Source organism: Balaenoptera borealis, assembly GCF_965194805.1.
Source record: "Balaenoptera borealis genome assembly, chromosome: 1".
In the NCBI taxonomy this organism is placed as follows: domain Eukaryota; kingdom Metazoa; phylum Chordata; class Mammalia; order Artiodactyla; family Balaenopteridae; genus Balaenoptera; species Balaenoptera borealis.
Genome location: NC_138860.1, coordinates 131,456,141 through 131,475,645, shown reverse-complemented (window position 1 = coordinate 131,475,645; position 19,505 = coordinate 131,456,141). Strand labels below are relative to the sequence as shown.

Below are 19,505 nucleotides of genomic sequence, written 5' to 3'. Positions count from 1 at the left end.
TCTGCTTTTTGTGACAGCTTTCATGTTCTTTATATATATGACCCTAACTTTTTATTTGCATAATGGTCTAACTTCTTAACATGCCATGTACAGTTTAGTGTAGAGCAGATAAACAAGAAATCTAAATGTAGTATAATGATGGCTTTGATTAGGTCATTGGTAACAGAGATAGAGAGAAATGGTCAGATTTGGCATATATTTTAGAAATAAAATCAACAGAACTTGATCATGAATTTTATGAGGGGTAAGATTGTTAATGTAGTAGAAAGGTATCAAGAAGAACTTCCAGTGTACTAGGTGGGCAAGAAAGTTAAGCCTCAGGAGAACATGTTTGTAGTAGAAATGCCAAGAGTTCACCTTTGCCATTACAATTTTGAGATACCTAAGAGAATTCCAAGTAGATTTCGATTCTGAAGCTCAGAAGAAAAATCAATTATAAACATGCATCTTGGAGATGTTAGGATTAATATGTTTTTTAAAATTTTGGAAATAGAATGACTCTATAAGGCAGAGCATCATGAATGAGAATAGACTTGAGCCTATAACTGGATCATAAGAAGTGCCCCAATTATACTTCATGTTCTAGATGTAATATTTACTTATGTCAATTTTAGTCAATTTATTTGAGACAAATAAATAAAAACCCTTATTTGAAAATGTCAAAAATTTATTTGGGCAATTAAAGTGTTAGACTAAAATCTTCAGGTCATTATCTGGCTCTTCCATTTCAATCACAACCACATCTATCTATCATTCAGTTCTGCCAACACTTCTTTTAAACACGTTTCAACAGTTCCATTGTTATAACCCTTGTTCAAACTACTGTTTTCCAGGTAGGAGTCAGAGAAAGCCTTTCAACACATAGGTAAAATCAAGTTACTCCCCTTCACAAAGCTTTCAAATGATCCCATCACACTTAGACAAAAATCCAGAATCCTCATGAAAGCATAAAAGATCTTTTCTGCTCCCATCCCTAACTATGTCTCTAACCTCACTTCCTAATCGTCTCTTCATTACTCTCTGCATTCCAACCATACTGGACTTCTTAATACTCCTCCAAGCCTGGTGCTTCCTCTGGGTATCCATACTTATAATTCTTCAGCCTGTAAAGCTCATCTCCCACATACACCCAATGCTTTCTCTTTAATCCAGTATCTACTCAAATATCAACTTCCTAGGGAGTATTTCCCTGTTCACTCTATGATTGCACTTGCTCTTGCCCCCTTACTGTATATACCCTAACTAGGTTTTTGGGTTTCAAAAATTTTTTTATTAAGATTTTGGGTCACAGCAAAACTGAGCACAGAGATATCTCATATACTCTCTGCTCCCAACATGCATAGCCTCACCCATTATCGACATCACCCACCACAGTGGTATGTTTGTTGCAATTGATGAACCTACACTGACACATCATAATCACACAGAATCCACAGTTTACATTATGATTCATTCTTGGTGTTATACATTCTAAGGATTTTGACAAATGTATAATGACATTTATACATCATTATGGTATCATACAGAATATTTTCACTGCCATAAAAATCTTCTATGCTCTTCTGATTCATCCCTCCCCTCCCCCAAACCCCTGGCAACCACCTATCTTTTTATATCTTCATAATTTTGCCTTTTCTGGGAATATCACATATTTGGAATCATATAGTATATAGCCTTTTTAGATTGATTTATTTCACTTAATAACATGCATTTAAGTTTCCCCTATGTCTTTTCATAGCTTGTTGGCTCATCTCTTTTTAGCATTGACTATTAGTCCATTATCTGGATGTACCAGAATTTATTTATCTGTTCACTTACTGAATAATGTCCTTTTCTGTTTTCAAGTTTTAGTAATTATGAATAAAGCTGCTGTAAGCATCTGTAGGAAGGTTTTTGTGTACATAAGTTTTCAACTCTTTTAAGTAAATAGCAAGGAGTGCACTTGCTGGAATATGTAGTAGGTTTAGTTTTGTAAGAATGAGAGGTCCTGTTGCTCCACATTCTCACCAGTATTTGGTGTGGCCAGTGTTCCAGATTTTGTCCATTTTAATAATTATGGAGTGGTATCACTGTTGTTTTTATTTGCATTTCCTTATGGCATATGATGTGGAACATCTTTTCATATGCTTATTTGTCATCTGTATAACTTCTTTTGTGAGGTGTCTGTTAAAGGTCTTTGGCTCATTTTTCAATTAAATTGTTTGATTTCTTATTGTTGAGGTTCAAGTATTCTTTGTATGTTTTGGATAAAAATACTTTATCAGATGTGCATTTGCAAATATTTTCTCCCAGTCTGTGGCTTGTCTTTTCATTCTCTTGGCATTCTCTTTCTTGGAGCAGAAGTTTTTACTTGTAATGAAGTCTAACTTATTAGCTATTTTTTTCATGGGTTATGCCTTTGGTGTTGTATCTAAAAAGTTAGTGCCATACTCAAGGTCATCTAAGTTTTCTCCTATGTTAACTTCGGAGAGTTTTATGATTTTAAGTTTTACATTTAGATTTGTGATCCATTTTGAGTTAATTTTTGTGAAGGATGTAAGGTCTGTATCTAGGTTCATGTTTTTGTTTCATTTGGTTTGGTTTTTGCCTGTGGATGTCTGCTTGTTCCAGCACCATTTGTTGAAGAGTCTCTCTTTGTCCCATTGTATTGCTTTTGCTGCTTTGTCAAAGACCAGTAGATTATATTTATGTGGGCCTATTTCTGGGATCTCTATTCTGTTCCATTAATCTGTTTGTTTGTTTATTTATTTATTTATTTTGCCAATACCACATTGTCTTGAACTGTAGCTTTATAGTAAGTCTTAATGTCAGGTAACGTCGTTTCTCCAACATCATTTCCTTCAAAATTGTCCATTCTAGGCTTTTGCCTCTCTATATAAACTTTAGAATCATTTTGTTGGTCTCTACAAAATAAATTGCTGGAATTTTTATTGGGGTTGTGTTGAATCTATACATCAAGTTGAGAAGAACTGACAATTTGGCAGTATTGAGTCCTTCTATCCATAAAGGTGGAATATCTCTTTATTTATTTATTTATTTATTTTTGATTTTGATTTTATTCATCAGAGTTTTGTAGTTTTCCTCACATGAACATTGTCTATGTTTTGTTAAATGTATACCTAAATTTAAATTTTTTGGATGATAATGTAAATGGTATTATGTCTTTAACTTCAAATTCCACTGGTTCATTGTTGACATATAGGAATGCAATTGACTTCTGTATGTTAGCTTTGTATCCTGCAACATTGCTATAATCACTTATTAGCTCTGGAAATTTTTTTTGCACAGTTCTTTCAGATTTTCTATAAAGATGATTATGTCATCTGTGAACAACAGTTTTATTTCTTCCTCCCAAATCTGTATGCTTTTTATTTTAGTTTCTTGTCTTATTGCATTAGATAGTACTTTTAATGTTATGCTGAAAAGCAGTAATGGGAAAAGACTCCATGCATTGTTCCTGATCTTAGAAGGAAAGCTTCAAGTTTCTCACCATTGAGTATGATGTTAGCTGTAGGATTTTTGTAGATATTCTTTATCAAGTTCAGGAAGTTCCCATCTATTCCTAGTTTACTGAGAATTTGTATCATGAATGAGTGTCAGAATTTCTCAAATGATTTTTCTGCATCTATTGATAAGATCATGCAGTTTTTCTTCTTTAGCTTGTTGCTGTGATGGATTACATTAATTGGTGTTTGAATGCTGAACCACCCTTGCATACTTGGGATAAATCTCACTTGGTCATGGTGATTTGTTAGTATTTTGTTGAGGATTTTTACAAATTTATTCATGAGAGATATTGGTCTAGAATTTTCTCACAATGTGTTTGTCTGTCTTTGGTTTTGTAGTAATGCTGGACTTATAAAATGAGTTAGGAAATTTTCTCTCTGCTTCTGTCTCAGAAAGAGATTGTAGAGAACTGGTACCCTTACTAGGCTTTCACTTTTTTCTATAACTCTTTATTAACTTGCCCAATATTCATATGTTTATTTGTTTATTACTTTTCTTTCCCCCTCAGGAATGTGAGCTTAATGAGATTAGGATTCTGTCTATTTTGATTACTCTAGCTTTACTGCTAGTACAGTATTGGACACATAGTAGGCATTCAAATATTTGTGAAGAATAAATAGAAGAGGGTATATATAATAAGTGCATTTATGCACTTAAATATTAATGTCATTTATTAACTTAGTAAGTGTTTGTTCATTATCTACATCTGCCATTTTTTAAATGAGGTACAAAATGGAAGATTTTCAACTTCCTTAAATCCAGAGTGAGAAAAGCAATTTAAAACTTCCTGTTGGGCTTCCCTGGTGGCGCAGTGGTTGAGAATCTGCCTGCCAATGCAGGGGACACGGGTTCGAGCCCTGGTCTGGGAAGATCCCACATGCCGCGGAGCAACTGGGCCCGTGAGCCACAACTACTGAGCCTGTGCGTCTGGAGCCTGTGCTCCGAAACAAGAGAGGCTGCGATAGTGAGAGGCCCGCGCACCGTGATGAAGAGTGGCCCCCGCTCGCCGCAACTAGAGAAAGCCCTCGCACAGAAACGAAGACCCAACACAGCCATAAATAAATAAATAAATAGATAAATAAATAAATTAATTAAAAAAAAAAAAACTTCCTGTTGATAATTAATTTTGTGATTGTACAATACTGCCCCCTACTATTTCAGATCCTTATCAAATCACCCTTGACATTTATTTTCAAAGGTTAAGAGATGAACTTTTAGGAGTATTTTTTTTCTATTTGTCACAGATGTGTCTATAATGTAGATATATTTAGAATATTTACTATCTTTATTGTCCTATTCAGCACCTTTTTTTGCATTAACAAGAGTTTTCCATGACAGAGTTTTGCTCCATTGGATAATTCAGACTAAATAATTAATTTAATAACTTAATTATTAAAATACAGTGAGATTTTGCTGAATTCAATGAACACTACTTATATTTAAATGAATATTAATGAGCTTTGTGATTGTCCCATGGAGCAAAACTCATCTCTCATTAGGTGGATTCCCAAAATGCCTAAAGGTGAGCAGACACAGCTTTAGATATATAAGGTAATTTCATACTTAATTAGTTCTTTACTTGACACCACAGATACATTTCCAGAACTGTGGCTTGAAATGGCAAACTTGTTTTTTGCTGTGACAAGTCAATGTAATGGTAGAATTCACAGAGAGTTTCTGTGATGAGTTTAAGGCCATTCTCTATTATATTAATAAGTTGGCATGTTATGACTCGATTCACAGAAAAGAGAGTATAAGGAACAAGAGTTAAAAGATTCCTAACTTGAACTGACATTACTTTATATTTTGTACAGAATATAGCATTAGAAGTACCTACATGCACATATTCATATGCACATATCAGTGGCATTGCTTGATTTCATTAACTGAGTGATTACCACATGGTGGGAAATTTACATATAATATTTTTCTTTCTAATAAAAACTCTGAATGTTGGAACTGTTATTTTCATGTTATGGATGAGAAAGCTGATTGTGATGTGTTTAAGTTACTTGCTATGTTAGCTTGCTAGTGCTACCGTAACAAAATACCATGACTAGGTGGCTTAAACAATAGAAGTTTATTTTCTCAAGTTTTGGAGCCTGGATGTCCAGGATCAAAGTGTCAGCAGTTTGCTCCTGAGGCCTCTCTCCATGACTTGCATATTGCTGCCTTTTTGATATGTTCTCCCGCAACCTTCCACTGTGTGGGTACATCCTTCATATCTCTTTCTCTTCTTATAAGGAAGTAAGTCATATCAGATGATTTCACCCTTATGACTTCATTTAACCTCAGTTACCTCTTCAAAGGCACTATTTTCAAATGCACTCATATTCCATGGTACTGGAGTTTAGGGCTTCAACACATTAATTTGGGGGAAACAATTTAGTCTATAACATTTGTCAAATATCACACTGGTAATAAGTGGAAGATCAGTGATTTGAATTCAGCTCTTTTCAACTTCAAAGTCCAAATTCCCATTCTGTATACCCCATAACGTAAATTTGCGCAGGATTCAGAGTAATGGGTATTAAGCTAAAAAATATTGATATACTTGAAGTATCAACTGCAGTTCATTGTGTCATTACAACAAATGAAGAAAAGTTTCAATTTATCTAATAGTTTTTAAGTTCTCAGTACTTTTAAAAAGATTTTCTTATATGTAATATAGAAAACACACTCAAGCAGGGATATGCTGATCAATCCTAGTTATTAATTGTACCTGCACACGGAACATTAATCTTTAGTAAACTTTTGAAGATCACTGTTTTAAATTGGCTTATGTAATATTGCTCCCAACATAAATTTTCAAAAATGACACTCTAGTTGCTATTATCACTTAGTATAACTAAGAGATAGAAAGTCTGAAGTAAAATTCTTGTTATTAATGGTTAATATATTATGGCTCATAAGAATATAGAAAACAGGGATTTCTTTAGAATTGTGCTACCCTCTTGGGGCAAGCTTACAACACTCCTGGTCTGTTTAAAGTAGAAAGACAGCATTTTGGAACTCTGATTATTATACCCCAGCTGCACTAGGCCTGGGTATCCTGTTGCTGCATATACATAAAACTAACCCACACATCAAATTAATAGTGAACATCTGTGAAATTTTTGTTAGAGTTCAGAGGGTTTTGAGTTTTAATCACAACCCTTCAAATATGTACTTACTCGTATGGAGACCTATAAGGTGTCACTGAACACTGAAAAATCCTTATACTTATTACAGCATTATAATTAAAATGGGCTTTTGGACACAAAGAAATGTGGGTTTGATCCCTACTCTCATGCTACCATGTTGTTTCCAGAAAGCTACCTATAATCTCTAAGCCCCAGTCAAATTGTTTGAATAATGGAGAAAAGTAACTATTCACCTAATAGGATATGAGATCACCTAACATGGTTTTTGGAGCATGGTAAATACCTGGCTTAATCAGTGGTAAACATAGTTATTACGACGATTTTCAATTATCAATTTAATTGTGTAATGATTTACTTAAGGTCTGTCTCCCTCTTTTGAGGCAAATTCCATGGATTTACAGACTGTTGTTTTTTCTAAATTTTTTGCATAGCTAGCTCTTGGTATTTGATATATAGAAGGCCCAATAAATGGCTGTTAAATAAATGCATTCATTAACGATTGAGCTTTTTTATTTGCGTACTATGTTCAGTTATATTTGTAAAATTCCAAATCAAGTGACTTAGAGAAGAGGAAGAAAAAAAACAAGGTGCATATCTTCGTATTCAGTAATAGTTTCTATCAGTTATCAACAGACCGGAAACACTATTGAATAAAGGAATGGATGATATTAAGCTGTAAGAACAGCTATGTTGATTCATTATCTTTGATATGTTCCCTGTGGCTAGTTTCAGTTCAAAGAGCAGGAAACTGCAGTTTAAAGATTCTTGTCCTCATTAACTTTGTCATGCATAATTTTTCTTATATCTTATCCAGCATCTTCAATAACTTGTAGTTGGAGAATCTTCAGGTTAACTTAGTCTGCCATTGTGCTAAAGTACAACTTCAGAGAAAGACAATAATGTCTTTTCAAAGATAGTTTTTAATTCATTCAGTAATTATGTGCCAGGCAATCTACTAAGTTCTTGGAAAATATTTGTGATCAGTATAAATTCCTGCCCTTGTGGGGTGGTAAAAACAGATTTAAAAAAATATATACACAAATAAAATAGCATATTTAAAGATGCCAATTACTATGAATAAAGAAAATGAGCAGAAAAGGTCAAAAAGGTCTGGGGTGGGTAGATACAAGACAGAGAGGAATAACCCTTTTGGAGAAACTAAGATCTGAGTGAAATTGTTGGGAGCTGAGGGAGTAAGTCAAAGAATGTTTGAAGAAAGGCTGCTCTAGATAGAGAGAATGGCTACAACAAGGTATAAGTTGAAGACAACAAGGAGGACAGAGGGGCTGAAACAGAGTAACAAAGGAAGGGTAAAAGTAGAAGAGGTGAAGTCATGCAGTCAGAGAGATTAGATTTTATAGAAAATTATCTTTGGCTTTTTGAAAACATTGAATACTGTAATTCTATAAGCTAATAAATGTTGGCTTCCAATTATGATATGATCTCTTTAGGGCATTCACTATTCCTCATTGTATTCCTAGGGCATATCATTGAATCTGCCACAGAGTAGTTGACTGATAAAACTGAAGAAAGAATCAATCACTTGGATACTGATTATGTAATTTTTGTACCAAAAAGAAAAATCGGATTTCTAAAACTGATCATCTAAAATATCAAATATTTAGTTCACTTAATAAGCCCCTCTAGGGGGCTCCCCTGGGGCTCCCCTGGTGGCACAGTGGTTAAGAATCAGCCTGCCAATGCAGAGGACACAGGTTCAAGCCCTGGTCCAGGAAGATCCCACATGCCAGGGAGCAACAAAGCCCGTGTGCCACAACTACTGAGCCTGTGCTCTAGAGCCCATGAGCAACAACCACTGAGCCTGCGTGCCACAACTGCTGAGCCCGCGTGTCTAGAGCCCGTGCTTCACAACAAGAGAAGCCACCTCAATGAGAAGGCCACACGCCGCAACAAAGAGCAGCCCCCGCTCGTTTCTCAACTAGAGAAAGCCCGCGCGCAGCAACGAAGACCCAACACAAATAAATAAATAATAAAAAGCACCTTCTGTACATTTTGGTGGCTATATCTTTGTCATTTTTATGGGAAGTATCTCAGAGATAGTGTGCATAGAGCAATAGAGAAAAAAATTCCCATACAACTCCACACAGAAAGAGAAAGAGAAAGAAAAAAAAAAAGACAGGGGTGGAGGGAGAGAGAGAGCAAATGAGAAGGGATTTTGTCAGTTTTTAAGTACAGTGTCTCTTTGGTATTGGCAAGGGATTGGTTCCAGACCCACCCAGGATAACAAAATCTGTAGATGTTCAAGTCCCATAGCCAGCCCTCCCTATTCACATCCGCAATTTCAACTAACTTTGGATCATAACATAGGTAGTACATGATCCAGGGTTTGTTAAGTCTGAGGATAGGAAGGTCTAACTGTAAAGATTTTGTTTTAAAAATCACAGTTTGTCTTTGTTTATCTTCAATTAGGTTTGTGAAAATGATGTCATTAAAATCCAATCCAACTTGTTTGGAAGCTTCAATTATCACCCTCTATTTTATTCTCCCAAAGTAAAGGAGAAACATCTTTGTGCATTACTGGAAGTATATCCCATGCCCATCATGACTGGGAGGCAAAAGTTGGTTAGCTATATATGTATATGTAATCAGTAAATTGAAATATTAATCTGATATGTGGGTAGATATTTTTATTAAAATATGAAATATTTCCATAATGGCAAAATTCCTAGGGCCAACTAGACATTTTTCTAGACATAGATATCAATAGGAATTACATAGATAAGGAAAAGATTCGTAAGCAAGTTTAACTCAACTTTATAATAATATAAATTACAGTATAATTGAAAAAGCTTTTTCTATGAAATTCGATAATGTTAAGGTAACTTGGGAATATTATAGTCATTTCAGAGTTTCTTTGTACTTGATAGATTTCCTCAGATATTAAAGTGATATTTTTTTAAAGTGATTTTTTTGCCACAAGTTACTTTTTTCCCTTTAAAAAAAGAAATATGCATTTACTTATTAAACTTGTGTATATGTTTATGTGTCATAAAAAATGTTTAAATATTCATACATCTCTGCATATAAACTTTATAATATAATTTAACATCTATAATTTACTTTAAGATTACAATATTTTCACCTCTGAACTGTGAGTACTATAAGACTAGGAGATTGCTACACTAATTATTCTTGTTCTTAAATAGTAAGATAATTACTGCAGCAATATTCTATTCAAAATGAATATTGGATCTACCCCCTGGCAAACTTAAATTAGGAATCTTTTTCTTTCATTTTTGCAAGATGTTCTTCTTTTATCATTTTAAAACACATATTTTAATGTTAGAAATAGCAACGCCATTAAGAGGAGACTCCGTATTAGGTAAGAAATTCATCAATGTGGTTTTACTGCTTGTATTCAAATTTTGAAGTTATTCCATGTACAAATAATAGCTCCATTAGAATCTGATTCTGCTGACTTTGCCCAACCAAATGCACACACATTAGGGTATGGCTATCAGAATAGCATCAGCTAGGTTGAAATTTATTAACACATTTGAAATAAGGAATGAACCAAACCATGAAGATCATCAATATTTTGATGAAAAATTATTATTTTTTCTATACCGAAGTACTGCCCACCAACCCCAGGCTGAAATGAACATTCCCTACTTAGAGTCCCACTGTACACAATGTATTTCTATAAAATACCTTTAACATTTTCTTGCAACTGGTTTTGCTTGTGTGCCCATTTGTGCTTGAGGACAGTAACTATGGGTTACTCTTTGGTATCCCCAATTCCAGAAAAAAGCCCTGGCACACAGAATGAACCTCAACTAATGTTTGTTCAATTAATGAATTAATCTGAGTTTTAAAAATGTCACTTGTTTCTTTCCCACACAACACATTCTATGATTATATAAGGCCTTTTTATTAGTCAACATAAGTAATATTATTCAAAAAGACAGACCCCAAAGCATAGTGGTATAATAAGCAGGCAGGCACACACGTGCATGCGTGCGTGCACGCGTGCGCACACACACACGCACACACACATACACTACATGCTCAGGTCAGTCTCATGGGGTTGAATGCCATGGTTACACTCCTTATGACAATGCCATATAGCACATTTGGTTCCAAGGCTTCTGTGGCAGGAAAATAAGGAGATAGATGAGCCCCAGCGGTTCCTAACAGCCTTTAATTACTTCTGCTCCCCTTTCTTTCAGACACACCAATTATAGAATTCCAGCCTAACTGCAAGGGAGTCTGGTCATGATAAAACACTGGATTGATATTTAGTGACCGCACACTGTTTCTGGCACAGTCTTTTTCTTTAATGGTTTCAGAAGTGTCTTCCCAAAGAGATTGCAAGCATTAAGGACAAAATACATCATATTGTTTTTGTATATCTCCTAGATATACAACATGGCAGATATTTTGGAACTTATTTATTTTTTTGAAAGTATTTTTTTTCCAAATTGTAGTGATCACTATAAATATCCACTTGTGTATCTTTCCTCTAAAAATTAGGTGGAGATATTAGAAGTTTCTAATTGGTTGATGTTATTAAAACCACGGTGTTCCTTTGAGGAGGAGGGAGGAGTTGTTAAGATGGTAAGATGTGAGCATCAGAATCCCTTGAGGTGATTTTCCAGGCGTATGTGCTAAGACTCCACCTTTGGAAAGTAATGTGTTTTGGGTGTGGCATAGGGGAATATTATTTCGAAAAAAAAAGTTCTTTTAATTATTGCTCAAACTCCCATTGTCTGAGAATAATTGGTAAGCCCTCTAAATTTTGAAAAATTAAACAATTTCACAGTTAAGTAATTGCTTTGACAGGCCTACCAAACTTTTGGAACAAGGAAAACCAGAAAACCATGTGAATGGTTTATTTATGTGAATGGCTACATTTGGTATCTTGATGCCTTGGGTTAATCATTATTTTGCTGTCTCTATTTGGATAGTCCAGAACAAAAGAACTGTATTCCTATGTTCACTCTTTCAGTATGATTCTGAGGAGTGGCATTGATTTATTTTCTACATAATCTGTATTGTGTGCCAGAAAATTCGAGCTGAGCTTGTTCCTGGATTTAAAACTATACCACATGCCTCAGCCTCTCTTGTGGTTACTTATGAACTATAGTCAATGCAGTGGGAGAAGTGATGTATGTCACTTTCAGGTCTGGATCAAAAACAAATAAACAAACAAAAAACAAACAAACATATCCATGATCCTCTCCCCTCTGACTTGACTTGAATGGATAAAGTACTGAAGATGTATTAAATATGGGAGTCCTATTATATGGAAAAAGTCTGCAACCCTGAATCATGTGTTTGGGGAGATTCTCACCAAGAATACTTGCATTGTCTGGACCATGAATGAGAAGTAAATTTTTCAGTGCCAAGTCCTTCAGTTTTTGGAATTTATTTGCTTCAGCAGTTGGTATTATCTTAACCCTATCTTAACCCTTAATCAGATTGTTTTTACTAATTTTAGGTAATCACTAATAAATGTTATCTTCTAAGTATTAAACCTTACCGCTTTTAAAATCTGTATATTCCTTTAAATATCTGTCACATGGGCTTTGTGGCATTAAATTTCTTTAGGTTTCCACTGCTAAATCTTCATTGGAAAGTACGAGTATCTAGATATGTATAATCTAAATGACATTTATTTTCAGTCACAAATTGTGATTCTGTTTGTATTTCCAGGAAATGAATATATATTTATTTGCATTCAATACATACATACACACACATACACAGAGGCTTGCACACAACTGATTCTATCTTCACCAGATAATTAATTGTAAAATGAGTTGAAGACACCACATCAGTTGTGCTTGAGTCAATATGTGAGCATATGTATGGAACAGCAATGCTCACCCTTTTTCACTAGGACATACACGTCTGATAAAATTCACATAAATCTTATGTTCCCAATGGTTGTGGCATGACTAAGATAGACTGCTAGTTATGCACATTTCCATAGCTGTAATTTCATTCATTTCCCTTCCTCTCAAGAAAGCATATGAATCAGCCTGACATTAGAGCAATGGCCTCTGAAATGTTCTAATCAAGTAAATCATTTACTTTCAAATTTTTAAAGTAAATTCCTCAAAAGTTGGTTATCTTAACTATGATTAATAACAAATTACTTGTGGCACTTTCTATAATGAGTCTCACTACATAAGTGATCCTGACTCTGGCCAGGTTTCAATCTTGGCTCGCTATCTATTAGCAATATAGCCTTCTAGAGCTCAGTATTCTCGTCTGTAAAAAATGGGAACAGTAATATTAATGATTTGAGAGGTAATCTACATCTATATATTTCTATATATATATATATATATGTTGCTTTTCATTATGTCTGCCTCATAGTAACCATTTAGAAAATATTAGCTGTTGTATCAGTCAGGGATGAATAGCAGGAAATTAAATTAACTTTATCAAGTGAATAGTATTTTATAAAATCCTCTGTTTTATTCTTCTTCAAGTCAATCTTGGTTTCCATATCTTTCTTCATTGGGGCACTCACTCTTTCTTATCCTGACATACAGCAAGGGAAGTTAACTAAATTTGCAAAGGGATTGTATATATGGCAAAAGAGAATACTGGATTAACCTAATGGAGACACAAACCTGACAGGCACTCACATTAGAGAGAATTTCTCTGCTCCAGGTCAATGTGCACAAATATAATTAACTTGAATAGGAATTAGCTATTGCACTTAAAAAAGAGTAAACTTATTTTTAAGTTGATTATTTTCCTACTTAGGAAAACATATTTTTTTTGAGAGACATCAGTATTACCTTTATGATAATATCACAGTCATATCTGTGCATATAGGAGAAAAGATTATTGCCCTGCATTCTAGGGATAGATCTGTGAATTTTATAATAATGAGCAAGGGCCTGGATGTACAATAAATCTCTAACAATGGGGCTAGATGATTTTTTCCAACATAGTAATGTTTGTAAGAGTAGAAGCTAAAGAGTGGAGAGCGTAAGAAATTGTTCTCCCTTCATTTTTTTGTTGAACGTATGTGACAGGTCCTAGAGTTAAAAGTATAAATGATATGTTTCTCATTGTCTATTTAGGACTGAGAAGCAAATTAATATTTATAAAATAATGTGCATTAATTAAAATTTGTTTAAAAGTATAAATAATAATACAATTGAGGGGATATAAGACCCATAAGAAAACAGATTGTAATAATTTTCAAATAAAAATAGTAAAGAATTTCAGGGGATAATGTAATTATAATCCTAAAGGGAAGATGAAGAAAAATTCATTGATGGGAAGTTGAAAACGTATATGAAAGTTAAACACTGAGATATCTGAATAAAAATAATAGACTAAATAAAGACAGGAGATCTATGCCTCCTTCCAAAATCCCACTAAAATGAGGATTTAAAAAAATAATTAAATATATGCTACTGGAGAGACTAGGAAAAAAAGACAATGGCAACAAAATCCTCCAAGTTGGAGAGCAGATAGTTGAGTGATAAATAACATAGCCAAACCAAGAACACTCAATCATAAGAGGAAAGAGGGAAAGTTGAGAGGCAAACTTGATTTACCTTAGAGATTCCCTAAAAGACTCAAGAATTATATGCACAAGATACTTTTGGAAACAAGAGGAAGATGGAACTAAAAGCCAAATAGCTGGTAGGAAGCCTAAGAATCACTTATAGGACTAAAAACTCAGAGACCAAGATGACAAATATCTGAGGAGAACATTCACTTAAAAAATCCTAACAGACTAGAAAAGTAATATCATCAGATGCAACAGGGAATCACACATAGATGAACACTTTTTAATAAGCATAATAAATATATACTTATCAAGGGAAGCCTGTATAATATAAAGGGACAAAAATGATAAAAAGAATGAAGTATAAAAATTAAGCATAAAAACATGAAAGTTGAGTTTTTTACACAATGAAATGTATGGGACTAATATAATAAATAAGTGACTTTTAAGATCAATCCAAGTAATTCTCTAAGAAAAAAAAAAAAAAACCAGGAAAAGATAAATAGGGGAAAAAAGGTAAAGAAAACTATAAGAGAAAAGTTAAGAGATAGGAGTAAAAGTACCATCCAACCATGAAATAGGATAATAGGAATTCCAAGAAGGAGAAAATATTAAAATGTAAAGAATAAATTCTTTAATTAAATAACAGAGGTAAATTTTTCAAAATGAAAAGAAGATGAAAGATATTAGATTGAAGGGCCTATGGAGGATTATCAGGAAAAAAAACAGCACAACACTGATCAAGATGATGGAGTAAGAGGACATGGAACTCACCTTCCCCTATGAGCATATCAAAAATATATTTATATAGAAAAATTCTCACTAAAAACTAAATGGAGACTGGCAGAAAGACTCCTGTACTATCAAGGCTGTAAGAAAGATCCACATGGAATAATCAGGGAAGAAGGGAAGAAAAGCAGTCAGGTTCAACCTGTGCTCCTGGGTGGGGATTCAGAAGAAAAGGGAGATGACATCGCAGAGATCCTCCCTGGAGAGTGAGTGGTTTGAGCCACGTATTGAGTGCCCCAGCCCTGGGGTCCAACAAAGGGAAGACAAGACCCCTTGGCTGGTTGAAGTGGGGGTGGGACTAACAGAAGGGCTGTGGGATGCCTGGGAACCTTCCATGAAGAGTGCACAAATACTTTTTTGCTCCTGAGGCAGGGCAGAGAATGTGAATTGAGAGCGCACTCTTGGCTGACTGGTTTCCCACAGCCACCCCAGTGTGCACCCCAGCCTGAGCTGAGTGAACACTCCAACCCTGCTTGCCCATGTCACAGCTTTATGGTCAAGCAAGAGCTGCCATGACAGATGAAAGCCTTCAGCTCTGAGACACGGAGGGGCTCAGACCTGAAGCAGTATCTGAGCAGGGAAGGGGCAGCCATCGCCAGTGCTGACATGGATGGTGCATCAGAGCCAGTCCAGATCTCTGATCACGGCCAGACTGCCACAGCTTGTGCTCCAGACTTTGCCAAATGCCTGCACTGGCCCCTCTTGCTCCAGTGCTGCTCCCCTCTGGAGCAGGTGTGTCAGTGTTGGGAAGGGGGTAGAGCTCACACTCAAAGGGAGCTGAGTTGGCTCAGACCCAAACTTCAGGGCTTCTGCACCAGCAACTTGGGACCTGACCCCACCCCCCAATAGGGTGATGACAGCCGCTGAGCACAGTACAAGCTCTGGCTGAAAATTGTCTCTGGCCCTAGACCCTCCATCTCCATCCCCACCTCCTACCAAGGTGATAGTAACCGGAATACCCTGAGGAAAACCTGTTTTGTATTCACAGCAAATCCAGTTCTCCCTCCAAAGCCACTGGACACAGCAGACTGTATAGTGACACCCCACATAAGGATACCCCTTCTAGACTGCAATAGGTAACTGTTCCACCTTATTACATAAAGGCAGAGAAATTTGTCTCAACTGAAAGAGCAAGAGAAAACTCCTGCAACAACAACTAATGAAACAGAAATAAACAATTTACCAGATAAATAATTCAAAGCATTAGTAGTAAAAATGCTAACTGAATTAAAGGAAAGAATATATGAACACAGTGAGAATTTTAATAAGGAACTAGAGAATATGAAAAAGAACCAGTCAGAAATGAAGAATACAACAACTAAAATGAAAAACACACTAGAAGGAATAAATAGCAGACTAGGTGACAGAAGAATGCATAAGTGATCTGGAAGATAGAATAATGGAAATCTTCCAAATGAGAGCAGCAAAAAGAAAAACAAAAAATAAGATAACAGTTTAAGGGATCTGTAGGAAAACATCAAGTGTAACAACATTCACATTATAGATGTCCCAGACAAGGAAGAGAGAGAGAAGGGGATTGAAAATGTATTCAGTGAAATGGCTGAAAACTTCTCAAACCTGAAGAAGAAAATAGATATCCAGATGCAGGAAGCACAGAAGGTCCCAAATAAGATGATGTGTGTGTGTGTGTGTGTGTGTGTGTGTGTGTGTGTGTGTGTGTGTGTAATGATCTGGATGTTCCCAGTGAGACCGAAAAAGAAAGCATACGTGGAAAAGACAGTTAAGAATGTGTTAACAAAACCAAGATTATAAAAATAAATGTAAATGAATCCTTTAATGTCACAAACATACGTCCACACAGAAACACACATACTTGCGCAGATATGCATTATTTATGATCAGGCATAACGCAGGCTTGTAAGTAAAACCAAAGATTTTGATCTTTCCTTTGCCTCTGATGATATTCAGTGAAAAGGGGAAAATGACTTAAGTTATGGCAGCTGAAGTCAGTTTGGAAATTTGAGGGATGACCTTATCCAGAAAACTCAGATAGTATGTGTTTTGAGGCTGGATATCATTCTGTGTGTATGTATGTGTGTTTGTGTGTAATAGTATGTATGTGTATGTGTATTTTTGCCCTCTGTAAATATTAAGCTTCAGCATTCAAACCTCTGCTTTGCAATTATACATTGCTTTTTGTAATAATCTGATTAATTGAAGGGGACCTTGGCATGTGTTTAAAAACATTTTTAGGAAAAGCTAAATGCAAGTATTTTGAAGGAAAACACTTCCACTGTGCTTTTCAACTAGTCTAAGACAGAACAGTTCAACCCAACTTCCGAAAGACAGGGCTGAACTTTCCCAGAGTTCTCCTTTGTGCTTGAGAAAATAATGTATCAATCAATTAAAAACACCTCAAATAGGGGCTTCCCTGGTGGCGCAGTGGTTGAGAGTCTGCCTGCCAATGCAGGGAACACTGGTTCGAGCCCTGGTCTGGGAGGATCCCACATGCCGCGGAGCGGCTAGGCCCATGAGCCACAACTACTGAGCCTGCGCATCTGGAGCCTCTGCTCCGCAACAAGAGAGGCCGCGATAGTGAGAGGCCCTCGCACTGCGATGAAGAGTGGCCCCCACTTGCCGCAACTAGAGAAAGCCCTCGCACAGAAACGAAGACCCAACACAGCCAAAAATAAATAAATTAATTAATTTAAAAACAAACAAAAAAACAAACAAACAAAAACACCTCAAATACAATCTATGAAATATACTTCTCTATTCTACAATCAACAATGTTGATCAATAACGGAGCTCTTTTTCTTTACTTTCGTGCTTCATCAAAAACTATTTTTTCCATGAGAAAGAAGTGAGGGAATAAAAAGAAATCCAAAATTACAGTGGAAAATGTGTATCCTTTCCACAGTAGGAGGGACGTTAACTGTGCAAACAGGTTATTTAAAATGACTCAGAACTGGCTTGCATCTGTGCCCCTTGGACTGAGTGCTGATTATTTACAAAGCAGTTTTACCCCTGACATGGACCTCTCTGGATGGCCGTTAAGGAAACCCAGGGTTGCTATAACAGGCCTTTTATTAACACCAAAGTGATAATTTCAAATAAGTGGTCAATTCTGGAACAAAGGACAGGAATAGCATTTACTTGTTATGCAATGTTCAGACCTCGGACAGCATAATAAGGACAAGATTGCAGGATGCATTTTATTTGCATATTATTTTATTAACATTGACACTGGCTAAGCAAATAGAGACCACATATGGAGCCCCAAAGAGGTCACCACCCTTGCATGAGAAGTTTTTGACCTATCTAACCAGACCCAGGGATCAGTAAAAAGAGTGGTATGAACATACACATCTTGGCTAAATTCCAATGGTGTAATTACCTTCTTCCTACATAAAATTCTTCCTGCCTTTCTCTCTTGAGAAGTTATTTTTCCACCTCCCTTCCTAAATGCCGTTGTGCTGTGGAATGGCTGTCATATTGGATCCCACAGGTGCCTGCCTTCAGCTGTGAGCGAGTGATCTCTGTAGACAAGGCATTTGGAGATCCTTCTGTATGAAAGGTGTAATATAAATATAAAGTATTGTTCATCTCCCTTGGGAGGTTCACTTAACGTGACATGCCAAGACTTATTGGTAAGGCAGTCTGGTAAACCCACTCTCTTATCAGGACTCGGTTTCACTTTAAGAGTGAGTTTTAAATTGTATGTCTGATTGTGTAAATGCCATATAATACTAATACTTAGGCCTTCAAATGTGCCTTTGCCTGAGAATGTCAAGATGTCACAGGAACTCTGTGATTTCCTCTGCAGTTTTTGGGTGTAGGAGGTAACTGAGGTGATGCCAGCATTGAATAGGGAACTATTTTAAACTGTTCCCGTTAAGGTAAAAATCTCTGAGAGGCTCCCCACAGTAAACACATGAAAATCCCTCTAATAGTTATTAGCAAATTAAGCAACAATAGAAGGCATTCAAAGTATAACACCCAGATTTTTATGTCGGTTTTGAAATTTTGGATCCAGTTGAATCCTAACAATATAGCCTAAGGTTGGCATTATAATTACAGGGCTCTCTCTGCTAAGGATAGTGATTTACCATCTATGCAATCTGTATCTTACCACAAGTGTGCTGAGATGTATTCAACTTCCCAAGGCCTCAGTTTCTTCTCCCATGAGTATTTCAGAGGGTTCATTGTAGTAATTAAATGAGAGATATTTATTAAATATATATAACATAATATATTCTCAATGTATGGTGTGTATAGTGGCAATAATTATAATTATTGAAATTAATTACTAATAAATTACAGTTTCTACTTATTTTCTAAAAGAAATAGATGCAGAGATGACTTCCCTATATACATAAAATATTAAAAATTATGAAAAGATACTTACAAATCTCAAAAAGAAATAGAGAGATGTGATGATATCAGAAAGTTAACTCTTGAGAGTTAAATTATATTTTGAGTGTTTTAGCAGCAAAGGCTCAGAAATATGGAAAAATGAAAAATTATGAAATAATAAAATGTTTAGATAGTTTTCATTGTTTGATAAGATAAAAATTCCAGATCATTAGTAGAGACAAACATTC

General features: G+C 35.5%; 1 protein-coding gene across 1 annotated transcript in view; it reads left to right on the top strand.

The window, feature by feature from the left end:
* Nucleotides 1-15,459: 15,459 nt before the first annotated feature.
* LOC309619844 (uncharacterized protein) overlaps nt 15,460-19,505 on the top strand; it is a gene marked incomplete at its 5' end in the record, with an annotated part of 117,697 nt that continues 113,651 nt past the window's right edge. The window contains one exon of the mRNA XM_082375653.1: nt 15,460-15,672. Coding sequence (XP_082231779.1) covers nt 15,460-15,672 — 213 coding nt within the window. The remainder of the gene's footprint in view (nt 15,673-19,505) is intronic.